At 51.6% G+C, this 20,378-nt stretch overlaps 2 protein-coding genes and 1 pseudogene across 3 annotated transcripts in view; 2 read left to right on the top strand and 1 right to left on the bottom strand.

Annotated features, from left to right (window-relative positions):
• The window catches only part of LOC308567311 (small ribosomal subunit protein uS2-like), a 558,798-nt pseudogene that overhangs the window by 92,126 nt on the left and 446,294 nt on the right, over positions 1-20,378 (top strand). The gene's annotated exons all lie outside the window — the stretch shown is intronic.
• On the top strand, positions 2,205-12,978 carry TACR2 (tachykinin receptor 2; the record flags this gene model as incomplete). Its single annotated transcript, XM_081158571.1, has 5 exons — positions 2,205-2,727; positions 5,788-5,976; positions 8,177-8,330; positions 9,602-9,798; positions 12,762-12,978. Exons 1-5 carry the CDS (start codon positions 2,336-2,338, stop codon positions 12,976-12,978), a joined length of 1,149 nt encoding a protein of 382 aa, XP_081014697.1. The 5' UTR covers positions 2,205-2,335.
• Positions 14,949-20,378, bottom strand: part of HK1 (hexokinase 1) — a 59,793-nt gene continuing 54,363 nt past the window's right edge. The window contains exons 16-18 of the mRNA XM_081158594.1: positions 19,660-19,815; positions 17,440-17,673; positions 14,949-15,827 (exon numbers count right to left, since the gene is read on the bottom strand). Of these exons, the coding sequence (XP_081014720.1) occupies positions 15,683-15,827; positions 17,440-17,673; positions 19,660-19,815 (535 nt within the window). The 3' untranslated portion in view covers positions 14,949-15,682. The remainder of the gene's footprint in view (positions 15,828-17,439; positions 17,674-19,659; positions 19,816-20,378) is intronic.

The following is a 20,378-nucleotide window of genomic DNA, read 5'->3' on the forward strand; positions in this document are numbered from 1 at the left end:
CACAGGAGCTAAAGGAATTCAGATCTATTTTTCTCTTTTAACAAAGGCTAGCCTCCAAGACCACTGTATAGCCATGGACTCAGCCGGTCAGCCCTGAGCAGCAAGGCCGATCAATAAGCCCTTTGTCCAGGGCGGCCCCTGCCCTCACCTGCCATGAAGCCACAAGCACAGAGTTGGAAAGCTGCAGATGCACATGGTTTTAGGGGAAATAAAAGCTCTTAGGTTTAATGGCTCCAAAATGGAATCCCCATTACACATGCAATGGCAGTGGCAGGATGATGGGCGTGGGGGATTTGTACGACTATGGGCTTCCATGACTGGTGACACGCTCTCGAGTGTCCCAGCCCTGCACTGTGCTTGCACCTAAAGCTCAACCAATTCTGGCTGCCTGGGAGCAGGAGGCAAACAGCCAAGAGAGAAGGTTGTCTTGTGCTTACATCCTGCTTCCGTGCATTCTGCCTCTAAACCCTGGCCAGCTGAGCAGGAGACAGAAACCGGTCCCAAAGCTGAGTGGCTGCTGCTGCTGCCACCAAAAGAGATCAAAGGCAGAGGCCCTTCGGCAAAGGACAGATGTCCAAACAGAGGCTGGTGGCTCGCTCCAGAGAGGGAACAGGCCTCTGCCCCGTGGCCTGGTCAGGACTGGAGCCAGCTGTGTCTGGAGCTGACTCTGGGAGGGCAGGAGTCCCAAGAACCCCACGGTACACGCACTCACAGGAGGAGTAGGGGCCCAGGAAGCGGACCCTCCCCAAGGTGCAGGGCTGATTCCTAGGAGATCAACCACACGCTTACGACAGCAAGGCCACTAATGCTGGTGAGTGAGAGACCTCCTCTGCTTTAACGAGGGACACACTCTGCTGGGCTTCGGGTTCCACACATCCACAGGCGTGTATATTCTGGCTGCCTGGGAATTTGACGCTTCACCCAGTGCCTGACACACGTGCACACAGTCAATGACCAAGAGCAGATTACTGTGGGCAAACCCAGGGCAGCCCCACCCACCTTTCTGGGGCTCACGGAAGAGGCAGCAAGCCCTGTCCTCGTCTTACGAGAGTGGTTCTCAAAGTAAGGTGCCTGGACCAGCAGCAGGAGCATCACCTAAGAACTAGTTAGAGACGCTTTGATTTCTGCCTTCTCCTTCCTGCAGAGCCCTGAGCTGTCCGGGTGGGGGGCTGCTGTGAGCCAGCCCCTGTGCTAAATAGACTTTACACACATTATCTCATTTAAAACTCACAAATACAGTAAGTCTTCATTTAACATCATCGATATGTTCTGCAACTTTAAGCAAAACAGCGGCTAATTGATATAAACAAGAGTTAAGCTCCAAAGGCATCTCACCAACATTATAATGAAAATACACTGAACAAAACGACATTATTTAAGGACCTGCTGTACGCCCCAAGACGTATAGTTTTTCCCCTATCTTTTTCAGCTAGGAAAGCCAACGTTCAAAAAGGTTAAGGACTTGCCTGGCGTCACTGAAGCCGACTCACACCCAGACTGGCTCCCAAGTGTGTGCTCCTAACCACTTTCTAGACGCAGCTCCTGGCCCGGGGTTAAGATAAACACCCACCAAGACTGTGCCCTCCATGCCAGCCCCCACCCTGCCGCCCCTATTGCTCCCTGCCTGCCAGCCAGTCCTAAATCTTCCCTCGACAGATAAGGCTGGGCCATGCAAGCAGGGTTGGGACGAGGGGCGGGACCCAAGGCCCCATCTCATGAGCAGGCAGCACCTCTGCCAAGGCCCTCGCCCGCCCCGCATGGGAGAGCAGCGCGGAGAGGCGGCTCCGAGGGCTGGCAGCCAGGCCCGCACCCCGAAGCCTGGGGACACCGCGGCTGACCTGGGGAATCTGAAGACTGCTGCTGTGTGCTCATCTGATCCAGAACGGTTCCTGAGCAGCATTAGGAAGACGTGGGTTTGAGTCCTGGTTTGTCATCAATTTACTGAGTGACCCGGGCTGGTCACATCCCCTCTTGGAATCTGTTTTTCCGTTTCTGCAGTGAAGGGGTTGACTGAAAATTGACAAGGATATCTCCTGCTCTGAAACTGTGTCTCAGATTCTAGATTTCCATGTGACATTGGAGAACTCTGGCCGGGACATGGGAAGCTGAAAGGCCAATGGCTCTGGAACCTGCTCTCCGCTCAGCCTGACTCATCTGTGCTTGAGGCTTGGGAGGGACCCCAAGTTTCCCTCGTGTGCCTGGCTTTGCACCTACTTCTCTCTCCCCATATACTCACGCCCCAGAGGATTCCTCTTCTGTAGCATATCTGGGCAGGGCACCAGGGTCTGGAAGAAGCTGAGGAGCCAGATCCCTTGTCCCAGACCCAGAGGCAGCCATGGGGGCCTGTGCTGTTGTGACTGATACAAACATCTCATTTGGCCTTGAGAGCAACGCCACGGGCACCACGGCCTTCTCCATGCCTGGCTGGCAGCTGGCACTGTGGGCTGCAGCCTACCTGACCCTCGTGTTGGTGGCCGTGACAGGCAATGCCACCGTCATCTGGATCATCCTGGCCCATCAGAGGATGCGCACGGTCACCAACTACTTCATTGTCAACCTGGCCCTGGCCGACCTCTGCATGGCTGCCTTCAACGCCGTCTTCAACTTCATCTACGCCAGCCACAACATCTGGTACTTCGGCCGTGCCTTCTGCTATTTCCAGAATCTCTTCCCTGTCACGGTCATGTTCGTCAGCATCTACTCCATGACCGCCATTGCTGCAGACAGGTAAGAGGGGGTGGGAGGTGGGAGAAGCCGTGGGGAGCCGGCTCACTTAGCTGGGCTCAGACAGGGCTGGTGACTTGCCCATAGTCACACAGCAAGTTAAGTGTAGAACCCAGGGAATTGCCTTCCAGCCTGATCATGATTCAAAACTACACACCTGGAAGGCAGGGGACTGTGGGACTGAAGCGGGTAAGATTAAGGTTAGACACAGGAAGAACTTTACACCAGATGGCTGTTCAAGGTAGGGCAAGAGTTGCAGCGTTTTACGGACTTTCTGGAGTGTTCTTTTCTGAATTTGATCTTTGCTGTGTCGTTTTTCTTTTACTAAAGGAAACTGCTTATATGGTTTTCCTATTCCTAGATAGATTATCTGAGGGGAAAATTTAATAGTGCATGTTCTCAGGGCTGCAGACCGTGACCTCTGCTGAGGGGGTCGGCAGGGGTGACGGAGTGATCAGTGGGCAGATATGGAATCCTTTTAAAGCTGGTCGGGGCAGGCAGGGCCTGGTGTGAATATGGAAGGAGACCGTGTGTGTCCCTGAGGGAGTGTGGTTGAGACAGATAGCAAACAAAAAGAAACAGAGGGAAGACACCACGCATGTGTGGGAGGCAGGGCAGGAGCCTGGGACCCTCGGAGGCACAGACCCTTCGTCGGGATGGCTTGATGAGGCTCACGGTCCCATATCCCACCCAACTACCCCAGCAACCTCTCACCTACAGCAGCTCGCTTCTCTGCTCTTGGCTGTTTTATTATAGAGTTTCCTTGAAGATTTCATTTGAGAAATGTATTTCTACTACAGTAATTAAAAACAAAAAGAACATCTAAAAACCATTCATCTATGCTCACATTCCAATTTTGCACCCAGGGAAACTGAGGCCAGAGAGATGGGCAGGATCCCCTGAGGTCAATCAGCAAGTCAAGAGCAGGGCCAGGTGCCTGGAACCCAGACACACCTCCCACCACCACCACCACAAAAAAAGCCCCTAATACCCCCCTGGATATATTTGAAAGTCCCACTAAGATTTTCTTTCCTTTACTCAACAAATATTTGAGTGTGTCCTCTGGTGCAGGCACTGAGAATATACACCAATAGGAAAAAATAGTCCCGAAATCATGACCTCATAAAAACTTCCTTTCTAAAGGGTGTGGGGTGGGTGGGAATGGACTGGAGGGCAGGGCCAGAGCCAGGAGACCAGGCAGAAGGATGTTGAATCTGGGTGAGAGAGGATGGCGGCTCAGGTCAGGGTGGTAACAGTGGAGATTTGTCCATTCAGTTCTTCATTCATTCATTCACAGGTTCAGTGTCTACTATGTACAGATACTGTTCTGGGCATTGAGGGAGAAACAAAAACACAGATAAAGTCGCCTGCCCTGGAGAGAATTTAAATAATAAACACATGCATAAATAAATCATATGTTGTACTTTGAGGTCATGGGTGCTATGGGGAGGTATAAGGAAGGGGAAAGGGGACCCGAGGTACTAGGGTGGAGGTAGGTTGTGGTGTTAGATAAGGGGTCAGAACTGGCCGTATTGTGAAGGTGGGATTTGATCAGACAGGTGGCAGGTGAGAGAGTGAGCCTCCTGGGCTCTGGGGAAACAACATTCCAGGCAGAAGGTGCAGCAGCAGGTGGCAGGAGCATGTCTGGTGCATGTGAGGAGCAGCAACGAGGGAGTCCTCACCAAGACAGGATGGAAATGCTCCCCAGGCACAGAGTCAGTTGCCTCAGACCTTAAGACATAAACTTCCCTGCTCAGGGCAAGGGCTAAATAAAATGTGCTGCTAAGGTACTTGGCCCAGGTCTAAGCTGTCATGGGGTAGAGCTGGCCCAGGGTCAGGCCACAGCCAAACGAGAAGGTCAGTGTCACAGGGTAGGGAGGGAGGGGTCAAAAATCATCTAATCCAGACATGCACAATCTGTGACCACAGGCTGTGGGCAGAAATATGAGAGGTTCATACATTTGGAGGGGGATCACAATTACAAATGTAGGCAGCACACCACAGTTTGCTGGGACTCCAGCAGTGCCTGGGACTGTCACCAATAGATATCACAGGTACTGTTGTGCAGAAATCTCAAAGTATCGTCTACACTCATCACTATTTCAAAATTACCATAGTCTCCAGACCTGCTGCTAGATCTTTTTTTTTTTCCTTTTTATTTCTTTATCTTTGTTGTTGAAAAAATTACAGATGTCCCCTTTTTATCCCCATTGAATTGGTCCCTTCCACCCCGCATCCATCCCACCCCTGCTGCTAGATCTGGTTGTTTAGTGGGTTGATAAAGAAATGGGTATATTCCTATGTCCCAAATGTATTTTATACTTTAATGATGCTCTTTCAGTACAACTGATTGTCTTTGTAATTCTGTGTACTATACCCACAGAGGGTCACACACATAGGACTGTTCCACCACCAGAGTGAGCCAGGGAAGGTTCAGGAAACAGTGACACAGGAGACTGGAAAGTGCACTGGGCAGAGGGCACTGAATGCCACATTTAAAGGTTTGGGCCTGCACAGTCCAATAATGGAGCCAGAGCCATATATGCCTACTTAAGTTCTAATTAGTCAAATTTTAAATTTCAGTTTCTCAGTCATATTGGCCACGTGTGGTCAGTGGCTACAGAACAGGAGAGTGCATATTAGAGCATTTCCACCACTGCAGAAAGCTGGTGGGCAGCGCTGCCTTGGGCTTTGTCCCAGACTGTTAGCTCTGCTAAGGTTTCTGAACGGAAGAGAGACTGGCCTAGGGCTGAGGGGCTCGGCAGGGCTGAGCTTCAGACAAATGTCCAGAGATAGACTCACAATGTGGCCACACTGCTCTCTTGTGGCCTTCTGAGAGCAAGTCCGTACACAGAGAGAGGCAGAGTACCGCGGGCCTGGGCTGGGGTTTAGGCCACCAGTGTGCCATGTGGCTGTGGGAAAGTCATCAGCCCAGCTGGCTCCGCAGGTCACCAGCAGCCGTGTGAGGAATGGGGCTAGAGGGCTTGGGCCTGTAGTGGGGGACAGGGTGGGGACTGGTCTGATAGGAGGGCACCCGCTGCTCACACTGCCCTTTGCTCGCAGGTATATGGCCATCGTCCACCCCTTCCAGCCACGGCTCTCAGCCCCGGGCACCAGAATGATTATTGCTGGCATCTGGCTGGTGGCCCTGGCCCTTGCCTTTCCTCAGTGTTTCTATTCCACCATCATCACAGACGAGGGAGCCACTAAGTGCATAGTGGCCTGGCCCAACGGTGGCAAGATGCTCCTTTGGTAAGGCCTGGGGGTCGGGGGATGGGGGGGTGTGCCTGTGCATACACCTAACAATGTGTGTGCTTGTGTGTGCGCACATACATGTGTGTACACGTGTGTAGTATGTGTACACGTCTCTGTGAGTGTACTGGGATTATGTGAGTACATGTATATACTCAAAGTAACATGATATACTAAGTGTCAGACTTGTTCTAAGCACATTACACATACGAACTCATTTACTTCTCCTGACATTACAGGGTATGTATTATTCTTCTTCCCATTTTTCAGATGAGGAAACTGAGGCACTAAAAAACTAAGTAATGTACCCAAGACCACATAGCTAGTAAGTGGTGAAGCGAGGAGTTAAACATAGGCAGTGCTGCTTCAGAGCCCAGTCTCCTCCCCACTGTGCCACTTCAACCAGGATGTGCGCACCCTTAGACGAGGATATGGATGGGAGCACATGAGCAGGCGCGCTGCGCCCACTCATGTCTGTGGGTGTTTGTGTGTGTGGAGCACGTGGGTGTGCTTGTGGATGTGTGTGTACATAGGCATGTGTTCAGGGATGTGTGTGTGGTTGTGTGTTTTGGGGAGGGCACTGTAAAAGCTCCTGCCACAAGGGTCAGGGTATTGGGGCCGAAAGAAAGGGCAGGTGGTGGAGCCTGGGATGTTTTTGGGAGGATGCCTGGTACCTGCCTTGTGCTTAGGTGGGCACAAGGGCTCTGGGGTGGGGGTAAAATACAAAGCCCTCCGCATGGTCCAGCCGCTGCGTGGCCCTGGGTGAGATCCTTTCCTTTCTGGGCCTCCATTTGCCCAGCACTCATGGCGCGGCTTCCTGATCCCCAAGCATGGCATGGTTGGTTGGCAGAGCTAAAGAATTGATTGAGGGTTTGAAGTCAGCAGTTCAGGTGGAGCCCTGCTCTGTCCCCTGCTGGCTGGAAGACCCTTCGCAGTCACTTAACCGCTCTGACCCTTTGGCTCCTTCTCTCTCAAATCGGGATTATTGGTAAAAGAACCTTGTTCAAGGGTTGTTGTGAACACATATGAGAAAATATGCCCGGCTGGCGTGGGTTAAAGGTTGAGCATCGACCTAGGATCCAGGAAATCGAGGTTTGATTCCGGCTCAGGGCACATGCCCCGGTTGAGGGCTTGATCCTCGGTGGGGGACGTGCAGGAGGCAGCCCATCAATGACTCTCTCATCATTGATGTTTCTCTCTCTCTCCCTCTCCTTTCCTCTCTCTGAAATCAATAAAGACTTATTAAAAAGAAAAAGAAAGAAAGAAGAAAGAAAAAAAGAAAGAAAGAAAGAGAGAGAGAGAGAGAGAGAGAGAGAGAGAGAGAGAGAGAGAGAGAAAGAAAGAAAGAAAGAAAGAAAGAAAGAAAGAAAGAAAGAAAGAAAGAAAAAATGTACTTGAAGCCCTTATCACCATATCTGTCACAGAGCCTGTGTCTCAGTATGTGGTAGTTTAAATAGGGGACAAATGAAAACAAACCTGGAAGTGGCAGATTTAGTCCAACAAGGACCCAGCTGCCCCAAGCATGAGGATGTGCCTGCTCTGAGCTGAGGGCTGCCAAGTCACCATGGCAACACCCCCCCCCCATTCTCTCCTCTTCTAACACTCCTCCCCCAAAGCCTCCCCTACCTGGTCTCCATCTGTCCTGCGCACCGTCCAGAGGAGGGCAGGGCCGTGGCCTTCAGTATTGGGGAAGGCGCCATCCCTCTGAGAAGCCTGTTCCTGGGGACCGTTGAGTTTCGAGGGAAGGCCCTGCTGGGGATCTCGCCCCTACACTCTACCCCACCTTCTCAGAAGGACTCTGCTCCAGAGCGGTGTGGTGCAGTGAAGCGCTCTGGTTTCTAGGAGGGATGGAGAGCGGAATATTTCGTGACTGGCCACTGGGAGGCGGTGTTTCTCCACCTTAACACAGGCCCCTGCTTCCTGAGGAGGGTACGGGTGAGAACTGAGGGTACCAGCGAGAACTGAGGGTACCGAGCACTGGCGTCCCTTCCGCAGCAGGGAAAGCCCTTTGGGCACAGGTGCTACCGAATGTTGCCTTTACTTATTTTCTTTAAATCAAACCGAGGCTGCCCAGGGTGGCTCGCCAGGGGCGACTCAAGGGCAGCTCAGGGGCGCCCGCGGGGCCCAGGGGACTGAGCGCTGGCAGACGCCGAAGCCGCCCCCGGACCGCCGGGGCCCAGGACCTTGGCTCTCCCCCCAGGTACCACCTCGCGGTGATCGCCCTCATCTACTTCCTCCCTCTCGCGGTGATGTTCTTCGCCTACAGCGTCATCGGCTTCACGCTCTGGAGACGCTCGGTCCCCGGGTACCACGCGCAGGGCGCCAACTCTCATTACCTGCGGGCCAAGAAGAAGGTGGGGACCGGGGGCGGGGCGGGGCCGGGGGGCGGGGCCGGAGCCTGGCCCCGCCTCCGGAGCCTTTCTTCTGGGCTCAAAGCCCGCCCTCCAGGGGGCGCCGCAGAGCAGAGGATCCGCTGGTACCTTGCCCGGGTCCCAAGTCCCTGGCCAGAGCCTGAATTCGTTCTTCCCGACAGGCCTACTTGCCCTTGGTTTTTGGCTAAACACAAAGTTAAAGGAACTTCCCAGAGTGTTAGGAAAATCGGGGAAGCCTAAAGGCCAACAGAATTTCAGATACCTCCAAGAACCTTAGAGTGACAATGTTAAAATCTTAAATTTTTTGAGTAATCATAATGTTAAATTTAAGAAGTCCCACAGATCTACAGGAGGCTCCTTGATAGAATCACAGGAGAATTCTCAAATGCTGGAACTACAGACCCCAGAGATGATGGAGATCGGACTGTAGTCCGGCTACGTCATCTGTCTTCAATTTCTAAAGGAAGTGCCAGTGTCCCCCTCCCTCCTCCCTGCCATTCAGGGCCCCCAAGGGTCCTGATACAGCATTTAAAGCTTATCTTTGCTTTGCCTGCTTCCTGTTAGGGCAGCAGGGGAGGTGATGGGTTAATCAGATCATGTATCAGGTCAAAGTCTCGACTTCTCATCTACTATTTGGAATTTTTCAGGGCAATTCAGGGAGGCAGTTGGATATAGGGCTCCTTTTGGGTGTTCCTTCTCATGGAGAGCTGGTCTCCATCTGCCAGCCCTAGCTTGTCTTCCATTCCTCACGGGTACTGGGCCATGCTCGAGGGCCCCTGCTGAAACCAACCATGAGGGGGAAATGCCAGCTGGACCCTGGGCAGAGGGGGGGGTCCCAGGTTGGAGCCTCATATCTTTGGATAGAAGGGCTGTGGCAGGAAGATCACAGGGAGGGTGGCGGGGCTGGAAACCCATAGCTGGCACAGAGGCTCCCCAAAGGATGGGGTTATGAGCGGCTGCTCATCCACAAGGGATCCAGGACACCTTTTAAAGGAAGTGGCCACTGAGTTGGGCTTTGAGGAGTGAGGACTTCAAAGGAAAGACAACAGTGTGGGCAGAGGGACCAGGCTGAGGGCCCAGGAGCATCTGGGCAGCGGCTGCTCCAGGGGACTGAGGCCATAGAGGTAGATGGGACCTACCTACTCTTTGAGGGCTTCTCAGACTGGCAAGAGGGGCACCCCACTCCCGCCCCTGGGAGGACTCGGGCTTGGGGCTTCCAGGCTGAGAAGTAACCTGAGCCCTTCCCGGACCAGTTTGTGAAGACCATGGTGCTGGTGGTGGTGACGTTTGCCATCTGCTGGCTGCCCTACCACCTCTACTTCATCCTGGGCAACTTCCAGGAGGACATCTACTGCCACAAGTTCATTCAGCAGGTCTACCTGGCGCTCTTCTGGCTGGCCATGAGCTCCACCATGTACAATCCCATCATCTACTGCTGCCTCAACCGCAGGTGAGTCTTCATCCTGACCCTCATCAACTCTCAGGGCCCCAAGGCCTGGCCCCATCTGGACTCCCCTGTGCAGTTTGAGCCTGTGCCCTGTGCCCCCCACCTTCACATAGGATCACCATCCTCACAGTGAGCGAGCCCACAGCCCAATCCTCCCTCTAGCCTGAGCCCCACCTCCTCCCCAAAGCCTTGCCCCATTGTTCTCACCATTCATCTGCTCCTGCTCTCTTCTGGGCGCTACATCTGGAACCAGAAGAGAGAAGGGAGGGACAGAGAGGAGGAGGGAGGAGGAGAGGCAGAAGGACAGAGGCAGAAGGACAGAGAGGGAGGAAGGAAGGAGCCAGGTAAAAGACATCATCTGTCCTGACATTTTTAAGAGCTTCCTGCAATGAGGAGGAACCAAGGACTTTCCTTGGGCGAGAACAATACCAAGCCCAGCAGCATGAAGCACTCAGAGACCCAGGGCTAAGCCCCGCGGAGGAGCAGCCTGCTCCCTGGGAAATCACAGTGCATTTTCTGCCCTCAAGGGGCTTTCAGGGCTGGGAAGTGACCTTGGCAGAGACGGCCAGGGAAGATGGAGCCAAGATCTCACTTCTCCCTCAGACACTATCCAGTTCTCCCCACTTTTGTACTTCTGGGGAAGCAGAGTCCTGGAGACGGGCTGGCATTTGTTCTGCGGCACTTGGAGAGGTCGGAGGTGCTGTACCAGGCAGAAATCTCAGCACCCAGGAGTCCTGCTTACAGAGCAGGCCATGCAGCCTCAGAAAGCCCTGAAGGTGGGGTCAGGTCAGAGGAGATGAGAGGTGGACGCTAAGTCCTGGCCTTAACAAGAGAGTGATATATATATGGGCAAGGTTGGCCCTGGGCCTCTTTGTTCATGCCTTTGTATCACCTCCCTGCCCACATGTCCAGGCCACTCATGCCATTAGGGTCTTTGTTGATTGGACATCCTACCCACCTGAGGAAGGCCAGAAGGAAGTGAGAAAACTATAATTTTTTTGAGTGTTTAATGGGTACCAGAACCTTCCATTGTCTCCTGCAAGGGAAGTAGATAATAGAGAGGGAGGTGTTATTCCCATTTTACAGATGAGGAAACTGAGCCTCAGAAGACTTTCCTAAGCTCATACAGCAAGCAATGGAACCAGCACTGCATGTCTCTCCAAGGCCTGTAATCTTATCCCCACATCACACATTTCTCTTGTATACAGCTTGCAGGAGTGAGAATTTTGGAGTCAGGGATTATCACATGAGAGAGGGGCCACCAGCACTCAGTGTCAGTGTGTTGGTCACTCTCCTGGGGACCCAGTTCCCGAGGGCTCTATCTCTCCAAGGGACTCTCAAGTTCCTGAGATAAGTTCTGAATCATTCAGTATTTGATGGCACTGGCTCTAAAATGGGACTGGTGCTCCTGGCAGGAACCTGCATTGAGAATATGTTCACCACGGGGCTGTGTGCGCCCAGCACTGGACCAGGCACTTGGGAGACGCTGGTGAACAGAAACAACGCTCATTTCCTCAGGGACCTGGCATTCTAGTGAGGGGGACAGACATACAATAAGCAAACATAGTGAGTACGTGAATCTCATAGTGCATTAAGTGGTTAAGTCCTAAGGAAAAAAGAAAAAAGCTGGGTGAGGGAGGACAGGAAGGGCTGGGGGAAGCAGTGGGCATGAGTGTACAATTTTACAGGGTGGGCAGGGTGGGCCTATTGAGGAGTCTTTTGAGCAAAGGCTTGAGGATTGAGTGGACCCTCTCTGGGGGAGAATTCCAGGGGGCGGGAACAGCCGAGGCAAAGGCCTTGGGGCAAGGGAAGGGCTCAGCTGGTCCTCTGACCTGGGACCCTGCGGGGCTCTGAGCCCAGGAGACGCACGCTCCGACTTTCCTTTGAAAAGAGCCGGTCCGGCGGCTGTGTTGGACTGGACCACAGCGAGGCAAGGGCAAAGCGGGGAGTGAGGCGGTTAGGCCGCTGCAGAAACCCAGGCCAGGAAGGTGCGCGGAGAAGCGGTCGGAGTCTAGAGATCGCTGAGGCAAAGCCAACAGAATTCGATGGAGGGAGGTGGCATATGAGAGGAAATCAAGGATGACTCCCAGGTCCTTGGCCTGAACAACTGGAAGGACAAGGGCGGAGTCGTCGTCATCAGGAACCGGGAGGTGGAAGACTGTAAGGAGGGGTGTGGAGAGGATGATGTTAGCTCAGGCTGGGACGTGCTGAGAGGGTGTGCGGGGCAGAGGCCACTAAGCTCCCAAAACAAAGGCATTTGTTGGCGACACCGTGGAATCTTGTGGAGCTACAGGGCAAGGAACCAAAGTCAGACCTGCTCTTCTGGAACATGGAACCCTCTGGCTCCTGGGAGCAGACAATCCAGTTCTCTCCCTCTCTGGGCTGTCACAAGGTCTCATTTATTTCTGTTCCTCCCTGACAGGCCATTGTTCGCTTCCTGCCGGCCCATTTCTCCCACTCCTGATCTGCTCCCTCTTATCTCTAATTTGCCTGTGTATCTCTAGTTACATCTCAGTGATGCCCTGGGGGAGAGTTATTTTTTAGGCAAATGTACCCAGACTTCCTAGTTCTATGTGTATATTTTCTTTCAAAGCAATCCCCTTGGGAGAACATACTTATTCCACCCAACAGTGCTGAAGCCCCAATTTTTTAACTCTTATGAATATTCCTTTAGAAACCAATTAACAAGTCAAAATAGAAAATCTGTTGTTTCTATGTAATCTGGACTTGGTTTCTTTTTGTCTGTTGGTTCTAACAAATGGTATACTTCAGCTCAATCACCAGACTTACTCCAGATTACTTCTGGCTGTTTCCAAAAATCAAATCCACAGGAACCAAGAAATGGCAGGCTCTTGGGAGTGAAGCAGTGACTTTCCTCAAGGGGAGATGGGCTCCTGGAGGTGGGGGAAGCCACACGACAGCTCATCCCCTTTACCCCCTGCTCAAGCTGACCCTCCATCCCCCAGGTTTCGCTCTGGATTCCGGATCGCTTTCCGCTGCTGCCCATGGGTGACACCAATGGAGGAAGATAAGCTGGAGCTGACTCACACTCCATCTCTCTCCAGGAGGGTCAACAGATGTCACACTAAAGAGACTTTATTCATGAACGGGGATGTGGCCCCGTCTGAGGCTCCCAACGGGCAGGCTGAGGGTCCCCAAGATGGGGTGCCTCCTGAATCCTGAAGCCTCGTGCCAGGCTGCAGGGTGAGGCTTGGCACCCTTTGAGAAGCAGCAGGTCAAGAGACCAAACCTGAAAATTTGGCCCATGCCTCACCCTTCAGTACATCGGTGGAAAAACAAGACAGGACCGACAATTCTACGGTGGATGTCAACTTTAAGAGGACACAGCCTTCCCTCTCAGACAGTGCTTCAGGGGACCCAATAAGAGTCAACGAAGACAGTTTGAGCTGATGCATCTAATCCGGGAGTTGCAAGCTCAGATGCCTTCCTGGGACATATGACACAAGGAATAAACTGGATCCAGTATAAAAGGAAAACTGCAAATATGATCACAAAAGGCAACTGGCTTCCAGTGTTGGGTTAATAGGAAATGGTGGGCACTGTGGCAAACGAGAGGACACAGGCATCCAAAGGGGACAGTAGCTGATCAGCTCTGGACAAATGTTGCCATGTGGGAGCCCATTTTGCCAGATCTTCTAAATTAAGAGAAGCCATAAATCCAAATTTGTGAGACTTCCAGACTTGTTACATTTGGCTCACATTTTTTCAAATGTTGGGTAAATAAAACAAAACACACCTGTGGGCAGCACCCAACAAGACACTGACTAATTATCAGGTTCAAGACACAGGGAAGAAAATTCTTATTTTGCAAAGCATCACCTATGAGTCCAGGGCCTCTCAGCCTTGGCATCTAAGAACTCAGATCCAGCCCAATATAGATGGTGGTAAAAAAAAAAAAAAAAAGCCAAAGGGAGCCTCAGCTATGTTGCCTCAGACCACTCACTCTGACCTCAGCTCTTCCTCTCCCCGTGGCAAGGTATGCTATGAGGATTACAGAAGTGATGCCTATAAACTACCAGGCCAAACACAGATTAAGTGCTTAATAAACAGCAGCCATGATTTTTGTTACTAGCATGCTGGCCGTTTTATATGAATGGCTCCCACAGGTAAGCCACACGACTCTCACCTTCACTTTCACAGCAAGAAGGTGGCAGGAGAAACCAGCAACTGTCCTGACTCCCAGAAAGCTGCAGGCCTGGCCCAAGGGCACACCTCTCCCTGCTGGCCAACTCACCCTCTCCGCCACTGGCTCCCTCTAGAACCATGTAACACTGCAAATGAACATCAAGATTGTTTAATGTTATGTGTTCTCCACAAAATCACTGTGCCATAGGCACCTGCACTGCCAAATAAAGGGACTCTGGTCTCACCAACTCAAGCGAGCATGCAGTCAGTCCTGGGGGAAGCCACCTAGAGCTGTAGTCAGGGCTTGGAAGACTCACATGGCACCTCAATTACAGGTACCAGAATGCGGGCTGATGTGGGATCCGCTGATGGGCTGTGGGGAGAATCCAAAATGCTGGAACAGTAACCTCAAGGCTGAGGTGGGACAGGGATGCAAGGGTCAGATATGGGTCAGGTTCCTGTAGAAGGGGTTCATTTAAGATGAGGGAGGGGGAGAGTGCAGCAATCCTGTTACCCCAGGCTGCTGCAGAATTTCATCTGGGTTAGGGCCAGGGTCTATGTCATCCATTGTCTTGGAATTGGCAGAGAAGGTGCTGATGGGCAGGATCTGCTTGGGGGTGGCAGGGAGGCCAGTGTTGCCCTGGCCTCTCATTAAACCAGAACAGCCCCTGGAAGCCAAGCTGACTTTTTCTTTGTTCCCACTGCAAGGGAGGAGGCCAGGCTGCTGGGGGACAGAGGATGCCTCTTTACCTGGAGTGGGGGGCTGCAGGAGCCTCTCCCCAGGATAGGACCCTGGGGCTGGAGCAGGGCAGATGCTGGGAGACACGGGGAGAGGCTAGTTCTGTGACACTCTGCAGGAAGTCCAAAGGAAGGCTGGGGCTAAAGAACAGGACCTTCATCTCAGTTGTCCCCTTGACCCAGGCAGCCATAAAATCCCACAGAGTTTGGTTTTCACCACATCCCAGATGTCCTCCCCTCCTTCCCAGCCATTAAGCATCACTCAGGTCTTTGAATTGGTACAAAGTTTACTAGGTCATACATACGACATGGCTCACAGAAGCGATGGGATATTCCAATGAGGGCACTGTTTTGTTGGTTGGTTCCTTTTACGCAAATAGAGACAAGACACTTTGCCACAGGACTGCCCACCTCCCCCGCCCCCCAAGACAGAATGCAAGATAGTCACAATGTGGCTATGACCAGGTCCACAGACACACAACCCAGTGGCATTGACACACCCGGACAGGAACCTTGGGACACCAGACAGCAGTGGGTGCTGGGACAGGAGGAGCCTGGGCAGTGTCTGCTGGTGATAATACATTTCACACAGGGGATTCGTCCCCAAGGATGAGCTGCGGATGCCCATAAGGCCTGTCAGACAGTGTGACTTGTCATCTCAGGCCAATAAATAACTGTTGGACAAATGCATAAATTAGAATTGGATACCACAAAACTTCACACGTGGGGAATATGCGGCCAGGTTGAAATCAAATCATGCAGAGTGGCAGGGCAGGTGAGGGGGGCCCCGGAGGTGAGAGGTATTATCAACAGCACACACTCGATTTTGTACCCTACATTTTGTACCCTGCGCCATTAGTCGGCTTTTGTTTTCCTCCCCGCTGTGGCAGTGGCGGGCTCTGGGGCCGGCGTCTCCCAGCCCAGCTCGCTGGGAGAATGGGGGGTCGCCGCTTGGAGAGAGAAGTAAGTGCTCGAAGGGCAACAGGCTGGGGGCCCGGGGCTCTTAGCTGCTCGCTTCTCCCCGGAGCCGGACGCCCACTGCCGTGATGAGGGCAGCCCCCTTGCCACTACCGTCTTCGGACAGGAGGAAGGACACGTTACACTTTGGTGACAGTTCCTTCACGGTCTGGTGCATGATTCTGGAGAAGCTAAAAAAGACAAGAGAAGGAAAGGATAAGTAGGGGAAGATGAGACGCTGGACCCACCTGAAGATGCTAAAGGACCCTAATCACAGGGGGGAAAACAAGACGGGAGGGGGCTGCTTAGAAGTGGCTGTATCTTACTGAGGATGGCGGGGAGGAGAGTGGATTTACAGTCAATCCTATTATCACAATTTTCAGCTGAGAATCCCAAACCAGACTACTCTGTAGAGCTTATAAGGGCCAGGGCATGCATGACTAATACACGCAGACACACCTATCCTCTAAGACACACCTTGAGGGTCCTCGGAGACCGAAACCCAAGAACTGTGTGAGCGCCTCAGCATGGGCCCAACGCTGGGTCAGTTCAGCAGACTACACGGGCACGACACCATCCACCCACAGCCGCAGCCCTGAGACTCCCAGCCCATCACCAGCTACAGCCCAGCAGCTGAAGGCAACAGTGGGCGGCCCCCAGTGAAAGATAATCTCTAAGTGAGAGGTGGCTCAAGGTTCTTGCGTTTTGTGCTGAAAATAAGACAGGACCAGGCTGAAGATGCTCAGGACACTGGGGCTCTTAGAGATAATCTGGACTGCCCTTGGTTGAACACCTACCAGGTGCCCTACACTTTACAGACATAATTTCCTGCCAGTCCTGCCAGTGGCCATCATCTCATAAGGAAGGAGAGGCCTGGCAGAGATTGAGCAGTTGAACACAGCTTCCAAATGATGGTGCCAGGATTGAATCCAAGTGTGTATGGCTCCAAAGCCTAGCCCCAAACCACACCTGTGTGCTACCTCAGGCGAGGAGAGGACAGCTATTAAGGTGGAGACGGAAGCTGGGATGGAGCAAGACAGGTGGGTCCATCCCCAGGCATGGCCGCGAGGTGAGCAGGCAATGCCTACGATGAGTTGGGTAATGTTGCTTTTAAGTGGGGTGACATTATGGCCTGGTTTACCTGGGATGGTTCCAATGTAATTATTAATAGCCCTCTCTTCACTGGCAAAAATATCCCAGAGTTTAGACAGTAATATGGTCGGTTACTCTATTCGTAAGACCCACGCTTTGGGACATGCGGTGGATCAAAGAGCAGATGGGGCCACACATCCTCCCTCAGCATGGGGTGTGGGAACTTAACCAAAAAAAGTTGCTCCCCACCCTCCTCCCTGCTACAAGCTCAGAGCCAAAACTGCTCCTGCCTCCCACAGCCCTTGACAAGCCAATGAACAAGACAAAGAGCCCTCCTCCTCCCCCTTTCCTTCACTCCCTCTCCCCAAAAACAGCCTCCTGGCCAGGCTGATGGGAAGCCCATACCCATCCCTACCTCCTTTTCTGCTTCCCATCTGGAATCGGCCCGACCTAGGTAGGGCCCAGGAGGAGCGGGGAGAGGGACATGCCACAACGCTGGTGTGAGCTGGCCAGGTAAAGCCACCTCTCCGCCTCTCTCAGTTACACTTCAGAGCGGCCCATGGCCTCATCCCAGATCAGCCCCAGTCCCCAGCACACAGCCTTCAGGTTGGCTGTGACCGGGTGAGGAATCACATCCTGATGCCCCATAACCATCACAGGACCTCCCCAGCCCAGGAAGCTCTGCCCATCCCAACTGGAAGCCCCACTCACTGCGGATGGAGCTTGTAGAGTGTTCCATCCACCCCCACGGTCACGTTGAGATGGTCCAGCCCTCTGTTCTCTCGGATCTTATCCACCACGGCAGCCATGCCTGCACCGCACAGCTGCGCGGCCCTCTTCGACACCACCCCGCACACGGTCTTCACGAGGATACTGTCGTCGCAGGTGCTATTCAGGCCCAGCTGCTGGAGGATGGCCCGGACCTGGAGCAGCGCTAATCGGTCACTGTGGGGGACAAAGCCAGGAGGCCGCATGAAGCATGACCCACGAGAGCAGCCTGGGAGCCAACTCACTGTCCTTATCCATGAATAGGGTCACGGGTTTTTTCCCCCTTCAAAGTAACATTTTTTGTTAATTTTTAAAAATGATCCCAAAAGTACATGTTAAATTATAGAAAACTTGGCTAATGTAGAAAAATAAATATTGTAACACAATCCCAACACTGGGGAAATGCTATTAACATTTTAATATATTTCCTGCCAACCAGTTTTTTCTGAATATCATTAAAAAATGTCTTTGTTTTTATGATATCCACAATGCACTTGTCCTTTACATGTGGTTTTCTTTATTGCTTTTTCCTACTTCACACATTTGAGCAATTTCCTGCCTCTTTACCTAAGAACAGGATTGAAACGGCTGCCACGGTATTCCGTTCTGAGGGTGCCCCCTAACTTCTTTAGCCAATTTGGAGAAATTTGTAATTTTCTGCTGTTATGAAGTAACGTTCTAATGAAGTTTCCTACTTATAAACCTTCGTGTGCAACTCTAATTTTTCCCTTAGGACACATTTCTGGGTCAAAGGGGTATTGATACATATTGCCAAGTGCCTTTCAGAAAGTTGCATCAATTTACTCCCTCCACAGCAGAGTATTTGGCTGTTCTTGTCCCCAGTGGAAAGGATCACTTTTAAAATATTTGATGATTTGGTAAGAATGGCATCACACTGTGGTTTAATCTGCACTTCTCTATTAGTGAGAATAGCTTTTTCTTTTCATGTGTTTATTGGCCATATGAACTATTATGTCATGACTTTTACTCTCCTGGGATATTTGTCTCATTCTTACTAAATTGAAAGAGTTGTAGATGACTGATGACAATGACAATGATACAAGCAGCCAGCCTTGTTTGAGGACTTACTATGTGACAGGTGCTTTACATACATTACATTTCCTCTTCATACCAACCAACCAATACATGTAATATTAGTCCCATTTTAAAGATAGGAAACTGAGCCTGGGGGAAATTGAGTAACCCACTCAAAGCACACAGCCCGCGGGGCAGAGCAGGTCTCGCGACCAGACCTGATCAAGCGCGTTAACTCTGCTGTGCTCTGCATCCTATCACACACAATGCAAATGTTTTCCTTAGTTTCTTGTTTGCCTTATAAGTTTGATTACTGATTATTTTTTAATTTATAGAAGCTATTAGCAAAATTTGGCACTTTTTTCTTTATGATCTCTTAAATACCTCATTTTAACTTTGTTTCTGACGCCCTCATGTATGTGGGGTTCCCATACATACAGATGTAGTCAAATTTGATGATTTTGTCTTGTTTATCTATCTCATGTAGATTTCATTATTAGACAAGCTGAAAGAAGCTTAGAGGGTAGAGGAAAGCCACCCCACCCAACCCCACCCCATGCAGGTGTGGGGAAAGCAATGAGCAGGCTCCAGGGGAGCCAATATTAGTGTTGCTATTATGACCACTGTAAAAATAGGTGGCTTTCGCACAAGTGCTTTTGCTTTTGCAGACCACTTTCCACCTTCTCTCACAGATCGCTGTGGAAGATGGCAAAAGCAGAGATGAAATGCTCACAAAAGGAAAATGGGAGGAAGAGGCAGCTTGCTATGGGGCATGCACACTGGGTGGGCAAGCTATGTGATCCCAGCTGCCACTCAGATGATGTGAGGGTGGGATTGGACCAGTGGTTCTTGGTTCTATAGGATGCAATGCCCCTTAACACAAATATTTGTAATGCATCTTCACTATCCTGAAATGGAGTCCATATAACCTGTTTATACACATAATTTCAAACAAATCAATATCATACCCCAACATAAAGGACAAATAAAAGGAAAGTAATTTATAATAAAATTATAGGAGGGAAAAAATCTCTTCACAAATGGCCAAAATGTTCTCTGGGTGCCTGGTGACCCCCTGGTGAGGTGAACCTCTAACAGGCCCCTACAGGGAAGCCCCTCCCCACTCACCTCTCAATCTGAGAGAGATACTTGGTCTGAAAGATGCCCCGAGTCTTCAGCGGCTCAGAGATCTGTCCTCGGAAGAGGAATCCCTTCTTGGTGAAGTCAATCAAGATGTTGCGAACAATTTCACCCAAGTACATGCCACTGATCATCTTCTCATACCTGAAACAGGAGGAGGGGACTGGGCGTCTATGTGAAGCCTTCAGTCTCACTGTCACCCTGGGTGACCTTAAGGGCATCACCAATCCGCACTCCCAACCCTGTGTTCCCAGCAGAGGCAGACAGTGAGGTCAGGAAGGACTGAGGAATCCTCACCCTCCCTGGGATGAGAAATGAAACCACCAGCACTCGTGTCTAAGTGCTAGACCATTTCCCTCCTCACCTAACTTTCTGCCTTTCCCTGGAAAACCCCATTCCAGCTCTCAGCTCCAACTTCTCCAGAGGCCTGTCTGCCTGCCCCAGACCAGGATCTATCTACGGATCTTGGGCCCCCCATATACCCTCCCTTGTCCTTCACAACGCACACAGGTCCACTGTCTCTCATCAGTCCTGCAGTGAAAGCCTCAAGAAGACGGGCAATGTGTGCCTTGTTCAGCTCTGAGCCCCACAGCCTAGTCAAGTGCTCAAAAAATATCTGCAGAGTAAGCAAATGACTGAGCTGAGTCTTAAAGGGACAAGGATACACTAAAGGGAAATTTCCTACTAGATTTTTGGAATGTTCTGCA

The sequence above is a fragment of the Miniopterus schreibersii genome, assembly GCF_964146895.1.
Source record: "Miniopterus schreibersii genome assembly, chromosome: 14".
NCBI lineage: Eukaryota > Metazoa > Chordata > Mammalia > Chiroptera > Miniopteridae > Miniopterus > Miniopterus schreibersii.